This window comes from Monodon monoceros, unplaced genomic scaffold (genome assembly GCF_005190385.1).
Source record: "Monodon monoceros isolate NGI ecotype Baffin Bay Population unplaced genomic scaffold, NGI_Narwhal_1 Super_Scaffold_2, whole genome shotgun sequence".
Taxonomy (NCBI): Eukaryota; Metazoa; Chordata; class Mammalia; order Artiodactyla; family Monodontidae; genus Monodon; species Monodon monoceros.
This window is the reverse complement of record NW_021703776.1, coordinates 83233670-83254882: the sequence shown is the minus strand read 5'-3', so window position 1 is coordinate 83254882 and position 21213 is coordinate 83233670. Positions and strand designations below refer to the sequence as shown.

The 21213-nt window shown below is 44.4% G+C and overlaps 2 protein-coding genes across 5 annotated transcripts in view; one reads left to right on the top strand and one right to left on the bottom strand.

Annotated features, from left to right (window-relative positions):
• Positions 1-758, top strand: part of COPG2 (coatomer protein complex subunit gamma 2) — a 114032-nt gene extending 113274 nt beyond the window's left edge. The window contains exon 24 of one of the 2 annotated variants that reach the window (XM_029233277.1): positions 200-758. In XM_029233277.1, coding sequence (XP_029089110.1) covers positions 200-330 — 131 coding nt within the window. In that variant the 3' untranslated portion in view covers positions 331-758. The remainder of the gene's footprint in view (positions 1-199) is intronic. The other variant, XM_029233276.1, reaches the window with a different exon arrangement.
• MEST lies at positions 709-19780 on the bottom strand. 3 transcript variants are annotated; one of them, XM_029233279.1, is made up of 12 exons: positions 19767-19780; positions 10828-10982; positions 8672-8751; positions 8186-8263; positions 7926-8062; positions 7715-7773; positions 6587-6627; positions 5975-6045; positions 5622-5723; positions 4176-4252; positions 2934-2997; positions 709-2014 (listed from the first exon to the last, which is right to left on the bottom strand). In XM_029233279.1, exons 2-12 carry the CDS (start codon positions 10979-10981, stop codon positions 1897-1899), a joined length of 981 nt encoding a protein of 326 aa, XP_029089112.1. In that variant the 5' UTR covers position 10982; positions 19767-19780; the 3' UTR covers positions 709-1896. The 3 variants fall into 3 exon arrangements, with proteins under 3 accessions (XP_029089112.1, XP_029089111.1, XP_029089113.1); XM_029233278.1 differs by lacking the exon at positions 19767-19780 and adding an exon at positions 14153-14344; XM_029233280.1 differs by lacking the exon at positions 19767-19780 and adding an exon at positions 14153-14332 and having other exon boundaries at positions 709-774.
• Positions 19781-21213: the final 1433 nt, after the last annotated feature.

Sequence of the window (21213 nt, the reverse complement as noted above, 5' to 3'; positions counted from 1 at the left end):
TCTATGTACCTGGTATTATGGGAATATAAAAGATTATTTAGAATTTGTATGTAGGATTCAATTCCCACCATAAGCACAAATCTCTAGAAAAGCTGAACTAAAATAATAGAAAGGAAATGCAGGCAGAGCACGATCAATTTCATTATTCAGAGCTTGTTTTGAGTTCTTAACATGGTTTTCCTCACTTTTTTCCTCTCAGGTGTATACAGAGGTGGCTATGATTTATTGGTGAGGTCCAGGCTGGCCTTAGCAGATGGGGTGACCATGCAGGTGACTGTCAGAAGCAAAGAGGGAACACCTGTAGATGTTATCTTGGCTTCTGTTGGATAAGTTTTTACTGGGTGAGATGAATGTACCCTTCACTGTCAGTGGGCTTTCAGGCTATTGGCATGAATTTCCCAGAATCATACTTTCAAAAATGAATGACTTCGGAAAAGCAAATTAAATGTTTGGCCCTGAGCCAGCAGATCAAGCAGATGTCTGTCCTTGTGCATGTCTTTTTGTTGTTCCTTTTCCTTTGTATTACACTTGGTCAGCTTTGGTATTGGTAGTACAGCTTTGGGTGATCTTGAAAATCAAATACTGTCCTATGCCCCAGCTGCTTAACTTCATTAAGTTCTTTAATTCACTGTGTATCTGAAAGCTCCTGGCAGTGTTGGAAAGCTTTTATCCCAGAGGGGTGGTGGGGGAGCGGGAGCCAGAGTCCACTTTTGTCAAAATTCACTTTTATTAATAGAAAATAAACACTTATTCCAGTTGTTATACTTGAAGTTGCTAATAAAAAAAAAAGAATTTAAAGTCACCGCTTAATAATCCTGTTTTAACTAAGACAATGAAACTGTGGCTTAAAAAAAAAAAGTATTCAGCACCATTTGCTCATAGAACTTTCAGACTTTGTTCTTAAAGTTTCTAGAACTTTCCCGTCTGTAAAGTACAGGAATTGCTGCGCTACATGAGGAACCCTCTCTGGGACAACCAACGAGAAGTTAAGCAATCAGTATATATTCAGCCTGGTAACTTGGACTGTACAACGATCCCCTCCTCTCCACTCTGGCTCAGGAGGGACATGCTTCTAAGCACTGAGGTATGACGAGTCCGACTGTTATTAGCTGGAAAGACCAGTTCTAACAGCAAATAACAGTAAATCTCTGGCACAGAGACTACTGTCCTTAATGTTCTGTGATTTTAGGAAATTCTGTAAATAGCTCGGCTTTACTTCAATTTACTCAGAAATGAAACATGTTTAATAAGGTTAAACTACTCTGCTAGAGTAAGTGTCTGCTGGTTTAGTGTCCTTATAAAATACATAATACGTGTAGGTAAATCATAGTCTTAAAGTATACTTAGAATACTGCGTTATTGAAACCAAAGTCTAACAAAATGACTACAGTTAGAAGCAGCTAATGGAACTAAATCCAAAGTTATGACAAGGGAGACTCATTCTCACTTGAAGCTGTGTCACTTAGAGAATTAAAGCCATTCAAGGCGAGGTGAAGGTGGCACCTTTAGATAATTCCAACCAGGGCCAGAAATTAGCATTTCTAAATATTTCAGAAAAGTCCATAGAAGTGTTTCAAAGACTTTTATGCAAAAGAATGTCTGTCTGTCTGTCTTTCTGCATCAGTGAGTAGTAGTGCCCATCAGAATTTCCTAATAACACAAAGGCAAGTCCGTACACTTGATCAGATGTCAAAGGAGTGGGAGGTGGGCTATTAGGTCACCCTTAGAGCTTCTGCCGGCTTTTACTATATGCTGTTCACCAGTGTGGGTCAGGCGGACTTTTGTGAGAGAATAGTGTTTGGTGGCCAGGACCTCTTTTGGGCGTTTCTTGCTAAGTGGAATACACAACAGATAAGGGAATAGGGGAGGTAATACAGGGAAGCTACTCTTTCCAGCTCAGAAGGAGTTGATGAAGCCCATATATGCATTCAAGAAGCCCATGGGATCCTCTAGCTGTGGATAGTGGCTAATGTGGTCATCCAGAATCGACACTGTGGACCGCGGCAGCGTTTTCCTAGTGGAAGAGAACAGCATGTAGGTGAACTTGAGGCTGGAGGGAGGGGGAGGGAGGTAAGCCAGTGGGCAGCCCTAGTAAACGCCCCTGTGGACATACCACACTGGAAGGAACCAACAAAGAGCTTATTCACCTTCTACTTTGGAATTATATCTATCTTAGGCAGGTAAACTTGCCAATTCCATTTATGATGTATACAGACTAGTTTTTAAATGCTCATATTCCAGCAGACAACAACGTGAAAATATAACACATATACAACACACGTCAGAGCGGGATGACTTCCAGCTCCTTGGAGAAGTGGGCCATTCAGCAATTCACTGTCCAAGTAAAGATAACAAAAGACCTTGCTTAACCTGAGGAGATGAGAGAGGGTATTTTTGTTTAAAATTAAATGTAAGCTATTTACTACTGGGTTGTTTCTACTAGGCCATGTGAAGGTATGGAACATTTTTATGTGACATAATCAAGCTCTCATATTCCGACACCTTCCAAATAAATACCTAGAGAGGAGAACAACTTGCGAAGGCACTTTCCCACAGTTCATTCTCCCCATGTAGTCTCCTCAGCTGAGGCCAATGAGCTGGCTTTACAATCAGACTAAAGCAAACGCTGCTTAAAATATATCCACTTCCATTCCTTGGTTCACGTGATAGCTGTTTCTTACCTGTACATCTCGGAACATGTAGTAACCATGATAGTGAAAACAGACTGTATAAACCAAGAGAATGTATAACTGAATTTCTTGATCTTTACATTATGTGAGAGTAAGATTCCCCATTTCATCCTCTATTATGTGTTTCCTAGATGAACAGCCAGTGAGGTCAGAGACAGAGGCTAGATTGCCTCAACAGACAATCCTGTTCACCACTGTCAGGATGAGGTACTAAGAAAACAAAGACCCCTGAGGGAGACTCACCTGTACAGCTCCAAAAACTCTGGATAGGGATTCACCGGATCCAGTGGCCCATAGATAAAATGAACTAGGAAAGGGAAGAGGAATGAATTATTAACAGCGCTCACATCCATTTTTCTATTCCCACTGTAAAATTAACTACCCCTCAAAAACAAAATTTTTTTTCTTTAAATTTTTTTTATAATAGAAAACCTAGCTTCTTTCAATAAGTAGGTTACAAGGAACATATGGGAACAAGCCTAAAAATCAGTCCATTTGAGACCTTTTCTCCTGTAAACAACCATTCAGTCCCTTCATCTCTTCTGTGCCCTGGACCAAAAGGAATAAGCCCCACTTCCAACGTTCCATTTTTATAAATCCAGAAGACTGTCATTCTTTAAGTCTCTCTCTTCAGTTACAGTTGACCCTTGACATTTGAAATCAACCAGTGATATCCTGAGCACTAATTACTCTGTGTGAGATGGTGCACTGAATTTCTTTTTTAAATCCGTAAGAGTGAAGAGACAAATAAATAAGCAGAGACCACCTATAGCCTCTTTATTAGTAATCTAAACAGCCTGCTGTCCCAGCAATTCAGCACTGAATGCGGCAGCTACTGACAATGCACAGCACAGAAACTGGTCTCTCACTCCTGACAGAGACACCAACTCCCTTTGCAACAGGATCTCAATGTTTTATATACTTCTCTTCAACACATGTCACTGGCTGCCAGATTAAATAAAGGATGGCCAGTTACATCTGAACTTCAGATAATGACTTTTTTTTTTTTAGCATATCTCAAATACTGCATAGCATATACTTATCCTAAATAGGTGTTTGTTGTTTATCTGAAATTCAAATTTAGCTAGTTATCTTGTATCTTTGTTTGCTAAGTCCAGCAGTTATTTAACCCGTAGTCCCTCAGTTTTCCTATCAAGAGGTAATATAGAGGGACTTCTCTGGTGGCGCAGTGGTTAAGAATCCGCCTGCCAATGCAGGGGACACGGGTTGGAGCCCTGGTGCAGGAAGATCCCACATGCTGCAGAGCAACTAAGCCTGTGCGCCACAACTAGTGAGCCTGCGCTCTAGAGCCCGCAAGCCACAACTACTGAGCCCTTGTGCCACAACTACTGAAGCCTGCATGCCTAGAGCCCATGCTCTGCAACGAGAAGCCACCACAATGAGAAGCCCGTGCGCTGCAACTAAGACCCAACGCAGCCCAAGATAAACTTTATTTTAAAAAAGAGGTAATATAGAAATACTCACTGGGAATAGATACAGAGGCAAGAGCTCCCACCCAGCGTCTTCTAAACTTCTTCCTTTGATTGATGTACTGCAAGAGACTATAGGACAGATAAGTCAGCAAGAGTAAAACAAGAAACTTTTTTTTGCTAGGGGGATGCAAAGGCCTGACAGGAACCACAAGGAACACAACCTACTGAACACGATCAATATGTTTTCTTAATCCAGAAGCAACTTGGCATTCCTGGGAATGGCCCACTTAATTTACCCGTTTCCGTTACCCTCTAGAGTTAACCACCATGTAGCTATGGCAGTGATCACGCCTACTATCGATGTTAGAATTAATGGTTCTTTGTGTTTATGAAGGAGGGAATGAAATCTAGGAAGGCTGGAAGTTACTTTGGATTACATGTGACTAAAGTCTGGGTCTAGAGTTCTGATTTTGGCTTCACCACTAACAAGCTCTGTGACTCAAAAGTTGTTGGTAACACACACATCTTTCCTCATCTTCAAGAGACTGAACTACATGATCTCTAAATTGGCATCTACTTCTAAAATTCTGTGTAGAAGTTCATGAGCACAAAGCTTCAACCTCTGCATTTCATCTGACCACAGATAAAATGGAGGCAGAGTCCTCATCCTACAGTGTAAGATGTCACAGCTACATTTTAGAACTCAAATTCATGTATTCTAATTATTCTGCCTGCCAACTCCAGGACAATTATTTTTGTGAACTTCAAATATCACCTCTTAGAAATGGTATTTAGTTTCTTGAAAGCACAAGGGAATTTTACAAGAGGGCTTTGTTTTTCAGTTTTTTTATATTAAAATGAATCTTCAAGGGTCCCATTCCTTAGGGAGGAATGGCTCCCTCGACCTCACAGTTCCCAGCAGAGCCACCAGTTAATACACTGGAAGCTACACTGACCCAGCTGGCAAAGAGACAGGGCCTTACCCCAAGTAGTTCTGGATACACTATCTCTAGGTCCCTCTGCGAAAGTGGCTACATTCTCATTTGAACCAAGGCATGGGGATTCTTTGTACAAGACAGAGAAACCTCCCTTCTCAGTCCCTGTTGCTACAGAAAAGATATGAAAAAGGAAACAATCTGTACTTTGAGAGAGGCATTAAGCACCTTTCAGAATTATGATTAGACATTTTGAAACATTTACTATTGACAAAAGGTCCAAAGACGATTTGCCAGTCAGTCAGTTACAGACTAAATTAGCATTAGAATTTGCAGCTGTTTATCCAAACTTATGGTGCCAAATGGCTTAGGCTCAGAGCTCACTCTATTCTCAATTTCTTTCTTCTTAGAAAGTACAGGGCATGACTTTTTGGTTTGCCTCATAGGTCATAACCACTCTCCTTGTGGTTATGAAAGCAAGGAACAGAACACACAATCCCACATCTTTCCCCACTTCCCAAAAGAAGTGTCTCTGGAAACCAAAGCAAAGGGTTATTTCTTACCTGTCAATAACCAAGTTCCCGTCATTGTTGCGTATCCCTGCCCACATGTCCCACAGTTCACTCTCAGAGGGTCGGGTGTATGGCCCAAAGACCGGGGTGAGACTGAACGAGTCCAAAAAAGCAGAAAGGTAAGTGTGAGAAGAACTCAGTACATCAAGTATGATTGGAACCTCAGGTCACGTATGTCTGACCCTTGACTGGTTTATGAATTCCTTCTACTACTTGCCTGGCAGTGGTCAACACCTTTACTTTAAAGGGTCAGACCCTAAGATATGGCCCAGAACTTTAATGGCAGCAACTTTTCACTACATTGCTCCCATGCTGAAGTGAATCAGTGTTTGACAATGACTTACCCTCGAGAGAATACGAAGAAGTTCATGAGTCGCGTGAGGATGGGTGACAGCATGCCTCCATCTTTGAGAAGCTATAGGTGTAAAAGTAAAAATCAAGAGTCCAAAGAAAGAAAACAACTATCCAGGATAAAAGGTTTTATACTAGGAACTAAAAAAGGACTTTAGCCAAATCTACTGGCTTTTAGTTTCTTGTTTTGCTTACCCACATTCTTCTCCCATAGAAAACAAACCTATTTCTAATTCCCTTTAAGATTACATTCTACGCTTCCCTAAATTCCGAAGACTTTTAACTGATATATTCAACTTTAGACTAGGATCCCAATTTGTTCAAACATCATGCTAAAGACACAACTCTTTATTTAGATAGCTATACTTCTCCAAATATTTGTTGCCCTCATTCTCAGAAATAAGCCTTTATTTATCTATGGGTCACTTCTACTGCTTTATTTTTCCTTTATTAAGGAAAAAATTAACTTCAATAACATGAGTTCATGATGAAACAGATTTTAACTACAGCCCTTGAGAGCAGGTATGGCCGTTATAAAGATACCAGCATTATTTATATCAGTATAAACCTTAAAAACTAAAGATCTAGTCAGTGGAGTAACCAACCTTTTGGAGAAGGAGAGGACGGTGAGTCTCAGGAAATATACCTGTAGGAGAAGAGACTTAGGGTAGTTATTTACCAACAATCTTAGGCCAAACATAGGCCCATTATCGGAGACAATTCACCCTATTAGTCACGTTGAGGGCTTCTACTGCCAAAAACCAAACTACCAATAAAAACTTAGTACTGTCATTTATTATTTATCCAGGGAATTCTGTGTTTACCAGGTCAAACTCTATCCCACTGGGATTACTTTCCCCACTGTAGAAAGAAGGGAAAAATATGTCATGGTCATCCACACTGCTGATGACTAGACTCTGGCTCCCCTTAGCGTTTCCACCCGTTCCTCAGAATACATATTCGGGCTGCAAAGGAAACCAGAGATTTTTCAGAAGTGTAGATGCTTCAAAACACCTAGAGCTTTTCCGTTTCCATTTTTTTCCAGAGTCAATGGGAGAAAGCCATGAGCATTACTGATAAAGGGACAAACAGACTCCTCTCCCAATCTGCCCTTAAGGTATTCTAAGGTATTCGGGGGACACCTGGATATTCATGGATTTACAAGCCAGGCTCAATGGCAGGCAAAGAACGAGAAACATCTCCAAAAGGTCTAATCAAGGGCTCACTAATTTCCGACTGAAACTTGGCACTGCTGTGAATTGAGAGTTTATGACACAAACCACAGCAGTAGTAGAAGCACCTGTGGCTTCATCTCAAATGTCTGCAGAACCCACTGCAGTTGTTGCAGAGATTGCGAAATATCATCTACACTCCCCGCCAGTTCTAGTCACAGTTGTTACCAGACACACCACAAGATCTTGCTGGAAAATGCATTAAATACATTTTAAAAAGCACATCTTACTATAACACAGCTTTTTATTAACTTATGTCAAGATAATCAGTTTCCTTTGTAATCTTACTTTATTTTCTATATTTAAAAATATTACTCTGAGAAAGCGTCAGTAAATCTCATCAGGCCACAAAGTGGTTCATGGCATGAAAGAGGTAAAGATCCACTACTTTGCTTGGGTCTGTTTGCAGTACCATCAGGTTACCATTTAGACGTCACTGCCGTATCTAAATGTGGCCCTCTAGGCTACACCTCACTTTCCACCCGCCTCCAAGGCAGTTACCTCCATTCGACAGACAGAGACTCTTGATGGTAAGCCGACCAGATCGATTCTGCTTGAACCTAGAGATGGGGAGGGAAACACATAGCTTACTGAGCAGCTGAAGACAAACTCCCAAGAGGGAAAAGGGCCAGAAAGAACCCAGAAAAATGTACTTCTCTCATCTTAAACGAGTGAAACCTGTGAACTGTACACAAGTCATGGCTTCACTGACCTATAGAGCAGCTCCTGAGCAACGATATCCCCATAGTCGTGAGACAACAGGTTGATCCTACGGTTCTGGAGCCCCAGATGCCGCAAAAGAGCTTCCACGATGCTGGCCTGCTCGAATATGGAATAGTGATGTGGTCTCTAGGGAAAGGAGAGCCCAGATACACAGGGTGAAGTCAAGGGTGCAGGTGTGTCTGCCAGCCTGACCCCTCCATCCTTGCCTACCCCCATCCCGCAACACTGCCCCATCTAGATGCTGCTTACCGGTTTGTCACTGAAGCCAAAGCCTAGGAAATCAAGGGCAATCACTCGATGAAACCTGAGGGTCAGACCTTCCCAAATCTACAAGAAGGAAAGGGATGGTTTGGTCTTTCTAATCCTGCCCCTCCTCTTCTCCAACCTACAGCAGCAAAGGAGTTTCATCCCTATCTCAGCTTAATAAACAGACTTCGATAAAGGGAAAATCTCATGAAACCACCACAGGCCCACAAATGATCCTCCTGAAAAGTGCTTTATTCCTTATAATTAATCTCCATTGAGGGAGGAACTCCAACATTTTTTAACTTGGCAATGATCGCTCCCAGATTGCCAAAGACTTTTTTACTCGCTTACAGTAAATGAGCAACAGTTCTACATTTAATCCTATTTTATTAAGCAACTCAAATATGCAAGTCTCCCAGTGCTGACAACAAAATCCTCGATTTTGGATTTTTAAAGGCATAGAAGGATCCAGAAGTCTGATTTCCTTACCTTGTACCAGTCATAGCTGGATGTTGGAAAGCCGTGTAAAAGCACAACTATCTCTGGACTTCCAACCACACCCACAGAGTCTGGGAAGAGAGAGATCAGTTAGGCCGATGCCCTAAGAAAATAACCTTGAAGATATGAAAAATCTAAATAATCTGGTAAAAAGGACAAGAAACCCTGACCAAATTAATGAAATTAAAATAATAGATTTTTTTAAAAATGCAAGCTTATTGCTTTACGTAAGAATAGGCATTTGATATCTGTTTTCTTTTATTCTGTATATTTAAAAATTGTAAATATAGCCAATATTTTATAACTTTAAATGGAGTATAATCTATTAAAATATTGAATCACTAATGTTCTACACCTGAACTAATATATTGTAGATCAACTATACTTCAATTTTTTATAAACGTAAATAGCTCACTTTATATGAAAATACTTGACGGCAGACTGCTTACTTTCACCTAGATTTTTAAGAAGTATTTCCTCATTTCTCCCTTTATTCTGTATCATTAATATGTAAATTGCTTTTCCACAGTAAAAAGTAAAGCTTCACAGTTAAAAGTATACAGTCACAACTTAATAACTACAAGTTCTTTGTACCTTATTATTAATGGCCTCACAAAAATTCCCTTCCTCAACCCAGTGAGTGCCTCAGTTTATGCCATTTGTCCAACAATTTTATTTCCCGCAGAGGAGACTCAACTGAATATTAAAAGCATAATGCTCAACTATTGCAAAATTCTAGCAACTATAAGAAAAGGCTAATAAACATGAACATTTTTTAATGTATAAACATCTTTTAAATTAGCCAAATATTTAAACAGTAAGTAGCCTTGCTAATAAAAAATAGTATTAGATTAAAACTGATAGATTCATATACTGCCACTGGCATGAGAATTTGATAATAAGGTTTACAAAAATAATTTAGTTAGAAGCAATGAAAAATTGTATATACTTTAGCCTAGGAGTCTTATTCTTGAGAATCCATGCAAATAAATCATTTCATTTACATGAAGTACTATTTGAAAAAATAAGGAAAAAATTAACACATACATGGAGATTTCCCTTTAACATTATTTAAAACATTGGAAAACTAGAAACAACCTAAGTGACCAACATAAAGAAAATTATATACTTACTTTTAGTTGAATATAGCAAATGAGAGGAGGTCAGGAGCAATAATGAAAAACGGTTTATGACAAACATTTTTCGTTATTGCTCTTGACCCCCGCCCAAAAGCAATCTTTTCCAATCTTGTTTCTCATTCCCTTTACCTATAAAATGAGGTGAACAGCACCTACCTCCAAGTACTGTTGTAAAGATTAAATGAAATTATGAAGGTTGAAAACATAATTCAATGCCTAGCATAAGGTAATTGGTAAGTAGCAGTCATAATAATTATTAGAAAATTAACTTAGACAAAGGTATAAGACTTAAATCACATTTAGTTATACATATAACAAATAATCTTTATAGAAACAATAAAATGAAATCAGGGATGAGGGGAACAGAACCAATGGCAGCTGTATCTATGGATGTTGTTTATATTATCTGACACTAGGGGCGCTCACAAAAGAAAGCCAGTACTATCTATCACTGCAAATCAGACTACAAAGTAAATTATACTGGTCACATATACACTACCAAATGTAAAACAGATAGCTAGTGGGAAGCAGCCGCATAGCTGGGAGATCAGCTCGGTGCTTTGTGACCACCTAGAGGGGTGGGATAGGGAGGGTGGGAGGGAGACGCAAGAGGGAGGAGATAATGGGGATATATGTATACGTATAGCTGATTCACTTTGTTATACAGCAGAAACTCACACACCACTGTAAAGCAATTATACTCCAATAAAGATGTTAAAAAAAAAGTCAAAATCAGAAAAAATAAATAAATTATACTAACAAGTCAGTCTATGGACGTTGGAATCTCCATTCCACCACCCTCACCCTCCCAGCAATTTTCTTTGAGTTTCCCTGCTATCAAATTAATGAGGGGAATTAGTCCATTCCTTCAAATGGACACTACACAGAAAAAGAGGGTTTTCCCCTCCATCACTGAGGGGCAACAGAGACCAATGGACGCAAAATAAGTACCTCAGAGGGACCCACGGGACCTCTACATGCAGAGCGTTTCAAGAGCCCTGTTCTTACCTTGGTAGAAGATACGCAGTCCCTTGTAGGTAAAAAATTTGCCTGATGACTTCCATGAGTGAAGAGCAGGGGAAAGCTGGGGGGGCGGGATGTGCAGATAGGCTGCAAGCAGGGGCACAGCCAACAGCCCCACCTGGACCCACCACTCCCTCATCCTGTAGGGAAATCAGAAACCCGGGGTAAGCAGTTGGGTGACATTGTACACGATTCTAACACAAGCCCCAAACTGGTAAAACAGGGTGGGGAATTTCTGTACCATGTGGGGACTACCCTGTCCTCCATGTCAACCATGGCAGAAAATTTACCAAGAATGTAAGTGTGCTCTGCCTGCTACGGCAATCACCATATTTGCTCATCATTCTAATTTTAAGGAAAAAAATATACTATTTTCATATGTAATCTTCCCCCTCAACTTCATCCCACTTTAACCCCACAGCCCCTCCCCTTGTGCTCTTCCCAAGACCTGCTGTAGAGGTTTTATATAAAGTAAAAGGAAGATAAATTACTTAAGTAACTTCATTGTCTTTTATCAAGGCTTCCTGGGGGGAGGGAGGGTTCCCTTCATATTTACTCTAAAAGCTCTACCATCTACCCACCAGCCCCGCACCGGTAAAATGTTTTACATATATATATATATTTTTTTAAACTAATGTTTGTTTAAAAAAAAAAAAGTAGGAACATCACATGTCCTAAAGCAGAGAGCTGCTCTTGATTTTCTAATATTTATCAACCCTCTGACTCCAGTGAAGCCCAGTTTGCTACTACTATCTGGATTTGTGCTGAGAAACTGCTCAGGGTAAAGAGCCTGTGAAAGTAAGAAGATAGGTGCCCTGTATATTCCAACGTAAGCAGCTTTATCATGACCCTGAATATCTAATCTCTTGAGAGGTCAGGGCAGCAGATTATATTTCTGCTTTTCTTAGCAGACTCTTGAGGAAGCTCCCCCATTTATTTAATTTCTTAGGATGCCCCTTCCTTCCCATCCCCCCAAAAAGAGGGGCAGAGCATCTGAGAACTGATTTCGTTTTGGGGAGGAAAGCACTGATTTGCACACCCAACTTTCCCATGCCCAGGACTTCGAAGGTCCAGATCAATTCATCCACAATGACAAGAAGTGCTAAACAGGAATTAGAAAGAGTTCCCTCTGTTTCTAGCTTATGACTCCTGATGGCCACCAGGGAAAGAACCATCAGTAGAATGGAAATTCTCTTAAAAACAGCCAGAATGGAAATGCCGTCTAAAACTAAAGTAAGAATTGTCAAGAACACAGAACTATAAATAAGGGGAATTAATTGTGAAAGCCCTGGTGGAAATGTCTTTGTGCCTGTATCCTTCTACCATATTACCTGTAATCTGGCCACAATCTCTAACAAACTAATCCAACTCACAAGATATTTATTTATTTTAGAGTTTTTTTCAAAAAATAAGAGCCTGTAGTTTCACATCCACAGAGAATCTCGGCTCTTTTGACTATTTTTAAGGTGTCACCAGGGCGGTCTTTTTTTTTTCTTCCCCCCTCTGAAGTGCATATCCATAAAACAGACCCAGTGATTTGGTTCTACCTTCCAAGGTAGAAAGATTAAAGATTAAGAAATGATTAGAAAAAATGCCCGGAACATGACCATTATATCACAATATCCACCCCCCCACAGTAGTAGTAGGCTACATCCCATTATCTCCTGAAAAGGTGAGATGACAAAGTATCAGGTTTAGATGATCATTTCTAAGCGCTACCTGTCCTGGACTTAAGCTTATACATTTTCACCTGCGCATTTCATCACTCCTGATCCCCATACTTCTCATCTCATTCATTGACGGGTTCCAGCAGCCGAGTCTCTGCAGTGACTCAGCAGAGAGCCGGGGAGGGGATACGAGAGGAGCTGAGCAGGAGAGGCTCCCCCGCCCCGCCGCCGCCCACCATGCGGGGCGGTGAGGGGAAGGACGGACACTCTCCGCTCGGGACACCCTCACCCCGCACCTCTTCCTTCTCTTTTACGCTAAGAAAGCGAAGAGGCAACCCCTCAGAAAGCCGCTTTCTGTCTTAATTACTTCAGTAAAAATGCCCCCAACAACATTTTAGGATTTTTAGTACGTAAGCAATCAGGCAGTCAGTAGGCAAAATAGATTAAACATTTTTTGACCCAAATCTCCATTCTTTGATGAGCCAAGAATCAAGAGTACAAATTCAGCAAACCCCAGTAACAAACCTTCCAGAAATTAATGAACCTTTCCGAGCCTTTATTTCTTCATCTTGTAAATAGGAAAAATACACACATTTAATACCACCAAACCTGCCCACTTCACAGCATCGTGGTGAGACTATGAACTATTTTGTAAACCAATGCAAATAATTCACGTGTAATATTATGAGTTTGGTCACATCATTCTCACTTGGCTTCCTGTTACTGAAATCTCAAAAATACTTACGCCTCGGTGATAAGACACTGCCAGTTCTAGTCACACCTATGCGGTAACTCACGCCACGGCGACACCAGGGTCTTCAAATCCTAAATCACCGCAGGGCAATACCGGGGTCTCAAAATTCTAAATCGCGCCAGGGCGATGCAGGGGTCTAGAAACCCTAAATCGTGTCAGGGTGATATTCGGATGTTAAAATCCTAATTCACGCCAAGGCAAAACCCAGATCTAGAAACCCTAAACCGCGCCAAGGCGATGCTGGGATATAAAAACCCTAATCGCGCCAAGGCGTTACCGGGGTTTAAAAATCTTAAATCGCGTCAAAGTGAAACCGGGTCTAGAAACACTAGTTCACACCTAGGGGGTACTGGGATCTAAAAATCCTCAATCGCGCAAGGGTGACACCAGGATCTAAAAACCGTCAATCGCACCAAGGCGATGCCGGGGTCTAAAAATCCTCAATCATGCCAGGATGATGCCGAGGTCTAAAAAAAATTGTAAACCATATCAGAGTAATACCAGGGTCTAAAAATCCTAAGTCACTCCAGGGCGCTACCAGGGTCTAGAAATTCTAAACCGCACAGGGTGACGCCAGGGTCTAGAAATTCTAAATTGTATCAGAGAGATACCAGGGTCTAGAAATCCTAAATCAGGGAGATCAGGCGTTCTGAACATTCTACTGTGTGCAGGCGAGACATCCTCTTCCAAGCAGGTAGAACGGGCTCAGAGGACGGGAATGCATGCCCCTCACCCTCCAGAGATTTTCCCTCTACTGCGGGAGTCGCGCTCTTGCAGCCCCAGCTCGGACGGACAAAGTCCCACCCGCTGGCCCGCACCCCATTTGGGGACGACGGCTGCAAGCCAGTCACACACGCTCCCCCCACCCCCGCTCCCACCACGCACCCACCTGCGGAGGCGATCTCGGCGCACCATGGTGGCGTCTTATCCCATGCCGCCTGCACACCAGCCCTGAGCAAAGGGCGCGCCGCAGCGCCCGCAGCGGTGCAGGGTCGGCCGGCAGCTGGGCGCAGCCCACAGCCCGCGAGGGCGGCGCGGCCGCGGCAAGCAGCGAGCGGCCACCGGGGCGTGCGCTGCGGCAATGCGCAAGGCGCGGTTGCCGCAGAGGAGGCGCCGCCCGCCGTGATGCGCCGGGATGTGCTGGTGGCCGCGGCAGCGCAGAGTGAGTGGGCACCGACTTTTAGAGCCCACCCGCGCCCCGCCCCTGGCCCGCCCACCGCGCCGCAGTGCCCCTCCCGCCGAAGCCACCCCCTTCCCCGCAGCCCCGCTGAGGGCGCAAGGATGGGGCGCCCCTCCTACAGCAGCTGCTCCGGAGGGCTCCTTCAGGGGTATTGACCCCCACCAGCACCCCGCTGCTCCCTCACGGCCCCCTACCCTGAACCACAGGTTCTATAGCAAAAATCCTCCTCTGGCGAGTTAACACTACAGGAAGAGACGACAGACTTCCTGAGACTCCATCACCTCCCCCGAGACCACCCATAGGCCCCCCACCCCAGCCCCAGAGGTGGCCACTCGACCTCAGATGCAGTGGGACCAGGGCTTCCGCTGTGGTGCCGGCTCACATCCCGCTCGCGATCCGCGCTGAGGCGGGGGCTCTGAACCGCTCGAGTGCCCGGGCCAAAGGAGCGGTCCCTGAACGCCCAGTACCTCCTAGGTCCCTAGCTACAGGTACCCACCAAGGGCACAGCCGAGTGGCTAGGGAAAGACAAGCTCGGCTGGGCTACCGCAGAGCTAATCGGCTGATTCAAGGGACGGCCGCTCGAGAGCAAAAAACGGGGCAAAACTTGCGGCAAGTCTGGGCTCTCTCGGTCAGCCACCGCTGCGGCGCTGGGCACGTTTCCTCTGCGGCAGCGCGACGTGGTCGGCGTGCCGGAGGCCCGCCGCAGCCCTCCCACGGCACCCACTCCCGGCACTAGCCCGTCCTGTGCTGGAAAGAATGATGGGCCGAATTATGAGACTAAAGCTCCCTTTGTTTATGCATTTATTTAAGACTGAATCACAATGCGAGGGCCCCAGTGGTACGGAAAAGAGGGAAGGATTTTTTTCTTCATCCACAATCCTTTAAAAGACATCTATCACGCCTTTGAAGAGAAAAGTGTAGAGAATCAGTGTCTGTTCGTTTTCTGGCTGTAAATTGAATTCCTGACAAACGCGTGGGCTGCGAGCGAGCCAGGCGGCCCGAGCGGTGCCGGCTCCCTCCAGCAGGGGCGCTGCAGGCCTCCCTTCCACGCGTGCCCGCCCAGGCCGCCCCGCCACTCAGCTGCCCAGAGCGCGGGCGAGCAAGATTCCGAACATCCGGGCGAAAGGCCGGGACAGCCAAGCCCACCCGGTACCTCACAGTGTGCCAGGGAGCTGAGGGCCACCAGTCAGACATAGGAGAAACCGCCATCTATGAGCGTGTCACCAAAACGTGTGGCGCAGTCCAGGGTACACCTCTACTGGTGTCGATTCCGAGGTTCATGAAACCAATGCTTAATTTAGCACCTCCAGAGCGCTAAGAGCCAGGGGTGCAAAACCGAAGGAGGAATGGCCCCTGCCCCCAAAGCGAGCTGCTGTCCATCCGGTGAGGATGACACACAAGAACTGACGGTGCTTAAATTTTCCCTTTAATTTCCTATCAGCGTTTTGTGACAGGTTGGCCCCCTCCCCCTAACATGCAAGCCCCTCAAAGCCCGAGCCCAAGTATTATTCACCTTTTGTATCCCCAGAGCCTGCCACGGCGCTGGCCACAAAGCAGACTCCTAATAAATACTGCATGAATAAGTACAAGAATTTGAGGGCGCACAGGGGAGGAAGTAATTAAGGGGAGGGGGGAAAGGGTTGTCTTGAATGATGAATAGACATTTACCAGAGACAAAGAGCATTCCAACCAGAGGGGACGGCATTCGCAAAGCACCGGAGGCGCAGGACCGCACAGCCTTTGGGGAAAACTCCAAGTCCTTTGGGCCGTGGCGCTGGTAGACAAAAAATTAGGCTAGAAAGAGTATTTCAACGTAAGGAGTTTACAATTTGTCCCGAAGAAAATGAGGAGCCACCGATGGATTTAAACCCTCTGTGGCCTTAATTGGTTACTTAATGAAATTTAAATTACTCCCCTTAACAAATGGAAGATTACCTATTTTAACGAACCACCACCTTTTAAGGACTGAAATAATTACTCAACAAAATTTAAATCGGTCCTTTCAACAGAATAAAGACTTTCCTATTTTAACTAAGACAACAATATATAACAAACTTGGCATTATAGTTTTTCGTATTTACTGTCAATGGAACCTATAAGTCCTACAAACAATTCCGCACTTTCATTCTCACCATACCAGAAGCACCAGCATCCGAGATGAAGGCAATTTTGTATTTAACGGACTGAGTGCTCACAAAGGATCTTATTCTGAAAGCCATGGAACATGTCCACCCACGTGGAACAAGTAGGTAGACAGGAGGGGAGACTGCTGGGGGGTGGGGGGCGGCAGAGGGGACCAAGGGAAGCACTTGAAGACAACGGGAATTCTAAGTCTGATGCTCAAGACAAACCCTCCCGGACAGAGTGCTAGGAAAAACCTCCTTGGAAAAGGAGGGCTCAAGGTTGAGAAGGACTTCAAACCCGTAACTCGTTTAGGCGAAGGAAGCATTCCTGTTTGGAAGAACCTCCCAGCACAGAGGCAAGGAGTCTGGAAAACGCAGAGGATACTAACAGAGATCAGCTTGGCTAAAGCCAGGAGAGAATGCTAGAGAATGCCCCAGAAGCCAAACAGTTAATGAGTTTTTTAACCGTGCCTGACTTACAGAGAGAAGCTTCCTCCACCAGGGGAGAATCTGGCCCAAGGTATAAAACATTTGGAGTGCCTGAGAAAACATGTAGCCGTACATAAATCCAAAGCCTGCCTCTGGCTGGTTCTCAGCACACCCTTTCATTTCTTGGATACAAACACCACACTTGACCGACATCACAGGCAGCAGCATTCCCTCAACCCGTAGCTTATCATACGTTCCTGTCACATTCCAATTCTCAGACAGTCCCACATAAAAAGACCTCAGATTTGTGCAAAGATGAGGGTAGAAAGCTCAGCATTTATTAGCTTGCTGATGTGCAACAGTGGTGAGATCAGCAGGGCTGGTACTGTGGGTTCAATAATCATTTTTTTTGAACCCCAGTTTGAGACCCATAATATGACAACAAGGATATTTATGGAGACAACAGGACAGAACTGGGACTGCCACTTGCAAGAGCCATAATTATCGATTCAAATAAGCTAAAGAAGTCCAAGATGGGGGAAACTTGACTGAACAGCAGCACATAAAGCAAGTCAGGATTTTAGTTGTCAGTGAGTCAATGTGATATGGCTCCAAAAAAAAACCACTGTAGACTGTAGACTGTAATTAGAGAAGCACCCAGAATGAGCTAATCCTGCTCTATTCTGCTAGTGAGAAAGTGTTTTATTTTGTTCTGCACAGCAGATATTAAGAGACACATAAACAGGAATTTGTTCAGAGAAGACCGACTAAAATGCATTGCAAATTATGTCACTGAAGGTGTAACAGCTGTCATATTTTAAGCTCCTACTATAGCATGGATCTTCACCCAATTTATCCCTAATTCTCATAATAACTCGCTAGATGAGTACTTTCATCCGTATTTTTCAGAGAAAGATACAGCAGCTCAGAGCACTGTTAGTATGTGAAGGGACTGGGAACTGAGCGCAGATGCATCTGGCTCCAAAGCTGGCGTTCTTTCCACTACCCCACACTGCCTCCCTGTTTAAAATAACCGGGCATGTTTAGTTGGAAGAAAAGAACCCTTGTGGAGTGAGTGGAAGAAGGGAAATGTGTTAGCAGTCCTCAAATATTTGTGGAAGCAGCATTAGACATTTTATTCTGTATGGCTCCAATGAGTGCAAATTGTAGAGAAACAGATGTCAATTCAACATAAAGAATTTTCCAACAGGGTTGTCTAGAGACTGGGTAGCTCAGCCATTTGGGGACGTGACAAGTTCGCTGTCTCTAGGGGTTGGGTAGCCCTGCGGCAGGTATGCAAGGTCTGGATAAATGCATGAATGACCTTTAAGGTCTTTTCCCATCTGACAGAAACTAAGGCTCAGAGAGGCATTGGAACTTGGCCAGGGTGACCCCTCCCTGAAAGGTCAGATCCACAACAAGATCTTTCCTGGGTGTCCCTCAGCCCAGAGCTCTTTGTACAACATGCTATTTCATGCTGAGGGCAAGACAAATTGAAGAAATTATGCATACAATCACATCAACCTCCCTCTCAATCAAATTTAACCCATATATCCAAAAAGCGACTGGTGTCTTCCTTCCTCTTCAGGCTCGTTTTTGGGCAAAAATCTTTGGCTGAAAAAAGTTCAAAAGGTAAGTGGGAGAGGAGAGAAGCAAGGGAGTTGAATAACCCATTAACCAGAAAAGATAAACCTAAGAGACTGTTTCTAGAGATTACAGTATTACTGAGCACCCCTAAAGTATCTTTACACACCCTTTGCATTACTGGGCACATCCCATAATCCCAAGTCTGGTACTATTCTGCTGTTCCACACCTGGAATACATCTTATACACTCACACATAAATAGGTTGAAGGATTTGAAATAAAATCATATCTTGCATTTTTATAGCTCTTTACCCTTTCATGTATATTATCTCATCTGATGCTCATCACAGTCCTCTAAGGAAAACAGCTTTCTTTCGGACGGACAAGCAATTTCCTAGCTGCCTGGGGAAGAAAGGGCTACGGCACACAATTCATTTTTTTTTAAACTACATTCCACATTAAATTATTCCCCCAGCCTGGATGAGTCAACCCAGAAGCAGGTGTTTTGCTTTTCCTCGATTGCTATCATCACCGCAAACCTTCAGCTGTCCTCCCCCACCGTGCCCTCCAGGGCCCCCACCCCCGCTACTACCGCAGCGCTTGGTCCCCAGCCGGTTACTAAGCACTCGCTCTGCACAGCCCCGCACTCGCTGCTCCAACTCCCAGCGAAAACTACACCTCCTCCCCACCGGCGCCAGGTGGCCACGTCCCCGTGCCCCCAACATTCGCCCAGGCCCGTGTGGCTGCGACCTTCCCAACCACCAATGAGGTCCCGAAGCGGGAAGGCGCATCCTCCCGGGAACTGGAGACCCGATTTCCTGGAGGGATGGTCAAGCCGACTGAGTGACTAAACGCTCTGTGGGGAGTCAAGCCTCGGGCGAGGGTTAGGGGACTTCTGTGTTCTCGTCCGACCGCGAGGTTCTAGGAGACGATGACCGAGGACCTCGCCCGCGTGGCCCTCGAGTGGCGCGCACACCTCGTGCGGCCACCCACCAACCTCCGCGTAATTCGGCACGCCCCAGCCGGTCCTCACGGCCTCCCGGGCCACTATCACTCAAAGCTTGGCCCCAGGATTGGTGTAGTCCACGCACACTAGCCACATACCCCGAGTGTGCCCATGCCCAGTCATCCGCTGGGCTAGGAGGCTAAAGGTGGAGGGTCACTCCTTCCCCGCCTGTTTCCTACCTGATTCAGGTAAGACCTGGGCTACAAGACTCCATGTTTGGGGACCCGGTTGCGCATGCGCTTCCCGCGGCCAGAGCTTCTCCGCCTGACCCCAGTCCCAGGGAAGACCCAGCCAAGCCACCGAATACCCGGTTCTGGGCTAGAGCGTCGCCACCTCCGCGCACCGGCCCATCGCCCCCGAGCCCAACCTATGCTGCCGCCTTCTCCCTGCCGGGCGTCAGCGCCACCTATTGCGAAGGGCATGAAACGGCAGGCTGTGCATTGAATAAGAAGCTGAATAAACGAATAAACTTTTATAGGGCCCAATCTGAGTACATTTACATGGTAAAACTGAAGGCCAAAGATAGTTATTAACTATGTCGAGATCTCTGGCGAGACTTCCATATCTCAACCATTTCCCTAACTTCATAGTTACCCTAAAGACTCCCAAATCTATATCTCCAGCCCTTCTCTCTACTCCAAACTCTAGATCCATATATTTGACTGCCTTCTGTTCCTCTTCACATGAATGGCCTACACACGTCTTATACTCCACAAGGACTAAGTTAAATTCATTACCCTTCCTCCACTACAAACTAACCACCCCCCTTCCCCAGAACCTGTGCTACTTTCTTCATGCTCTGTTGTGGTTAATGGCATCGTTAGCCACTCCAGTCTACTACACTCAATTACCAATACCTGTGGCGTAATGGAATGAAGCTAAAAAGCCAAGCAGCCTTGGGTACAAATCCCAGCAAGTTCTCTCCTTCTCCCTGCTCTTCATCTTACTTCCCAAGTATCTTGGATTCATCTTGCTTCCGTCCATTCCCAACCGTTTCCCCTTGCTCAGGCCTCATTATCTCTCACTTGGACTACTGCCTCCTAATTGGTTTCCAGGTCTCCACGATCACACCTTTCTAATTCATCATTCACACACCTGCCCAAAGTGATTTTTCTAAAATGCAAATCAGATCGCATCTCTTTCTGTCTTCAAACTCTGTATACTAACTCCTATTCCCAATGCTAAATTCAAGCTCTTTAACTGGTCATGCAAAACACTTCCAAATCTGGACCTTCCCTTCCTCTAGAATCTTCTCTTACCACCTGCACCTCTCCCAAACTTCATAATCTGACTTAATGTTGCTAATTGCAGTTCCTCCCAAAACACTGTGTGGTTTCCATTCTCCATGCCTTTACACATCTTTCCCCTGCCAAATACATTCGTCCCCACTTAGGCTACCTAAAAACTTCATTACTCAAAATTCACCTTAGTTGTCACATGCTCTTGAAAGCCTTCCCTGAAGCCTTCCTACAGAAATATCACTCCCTCTGTGCTATCTCTGTCCCTGTTGACCACTATGTGCCAGACACTGTGCTAAACTCCTTATGTACATTATATCATTTAATTCTGATGATAATGCTATAAAAGAACTATTATTATCCTAATTTTACGGATGAGAAAGCTGAG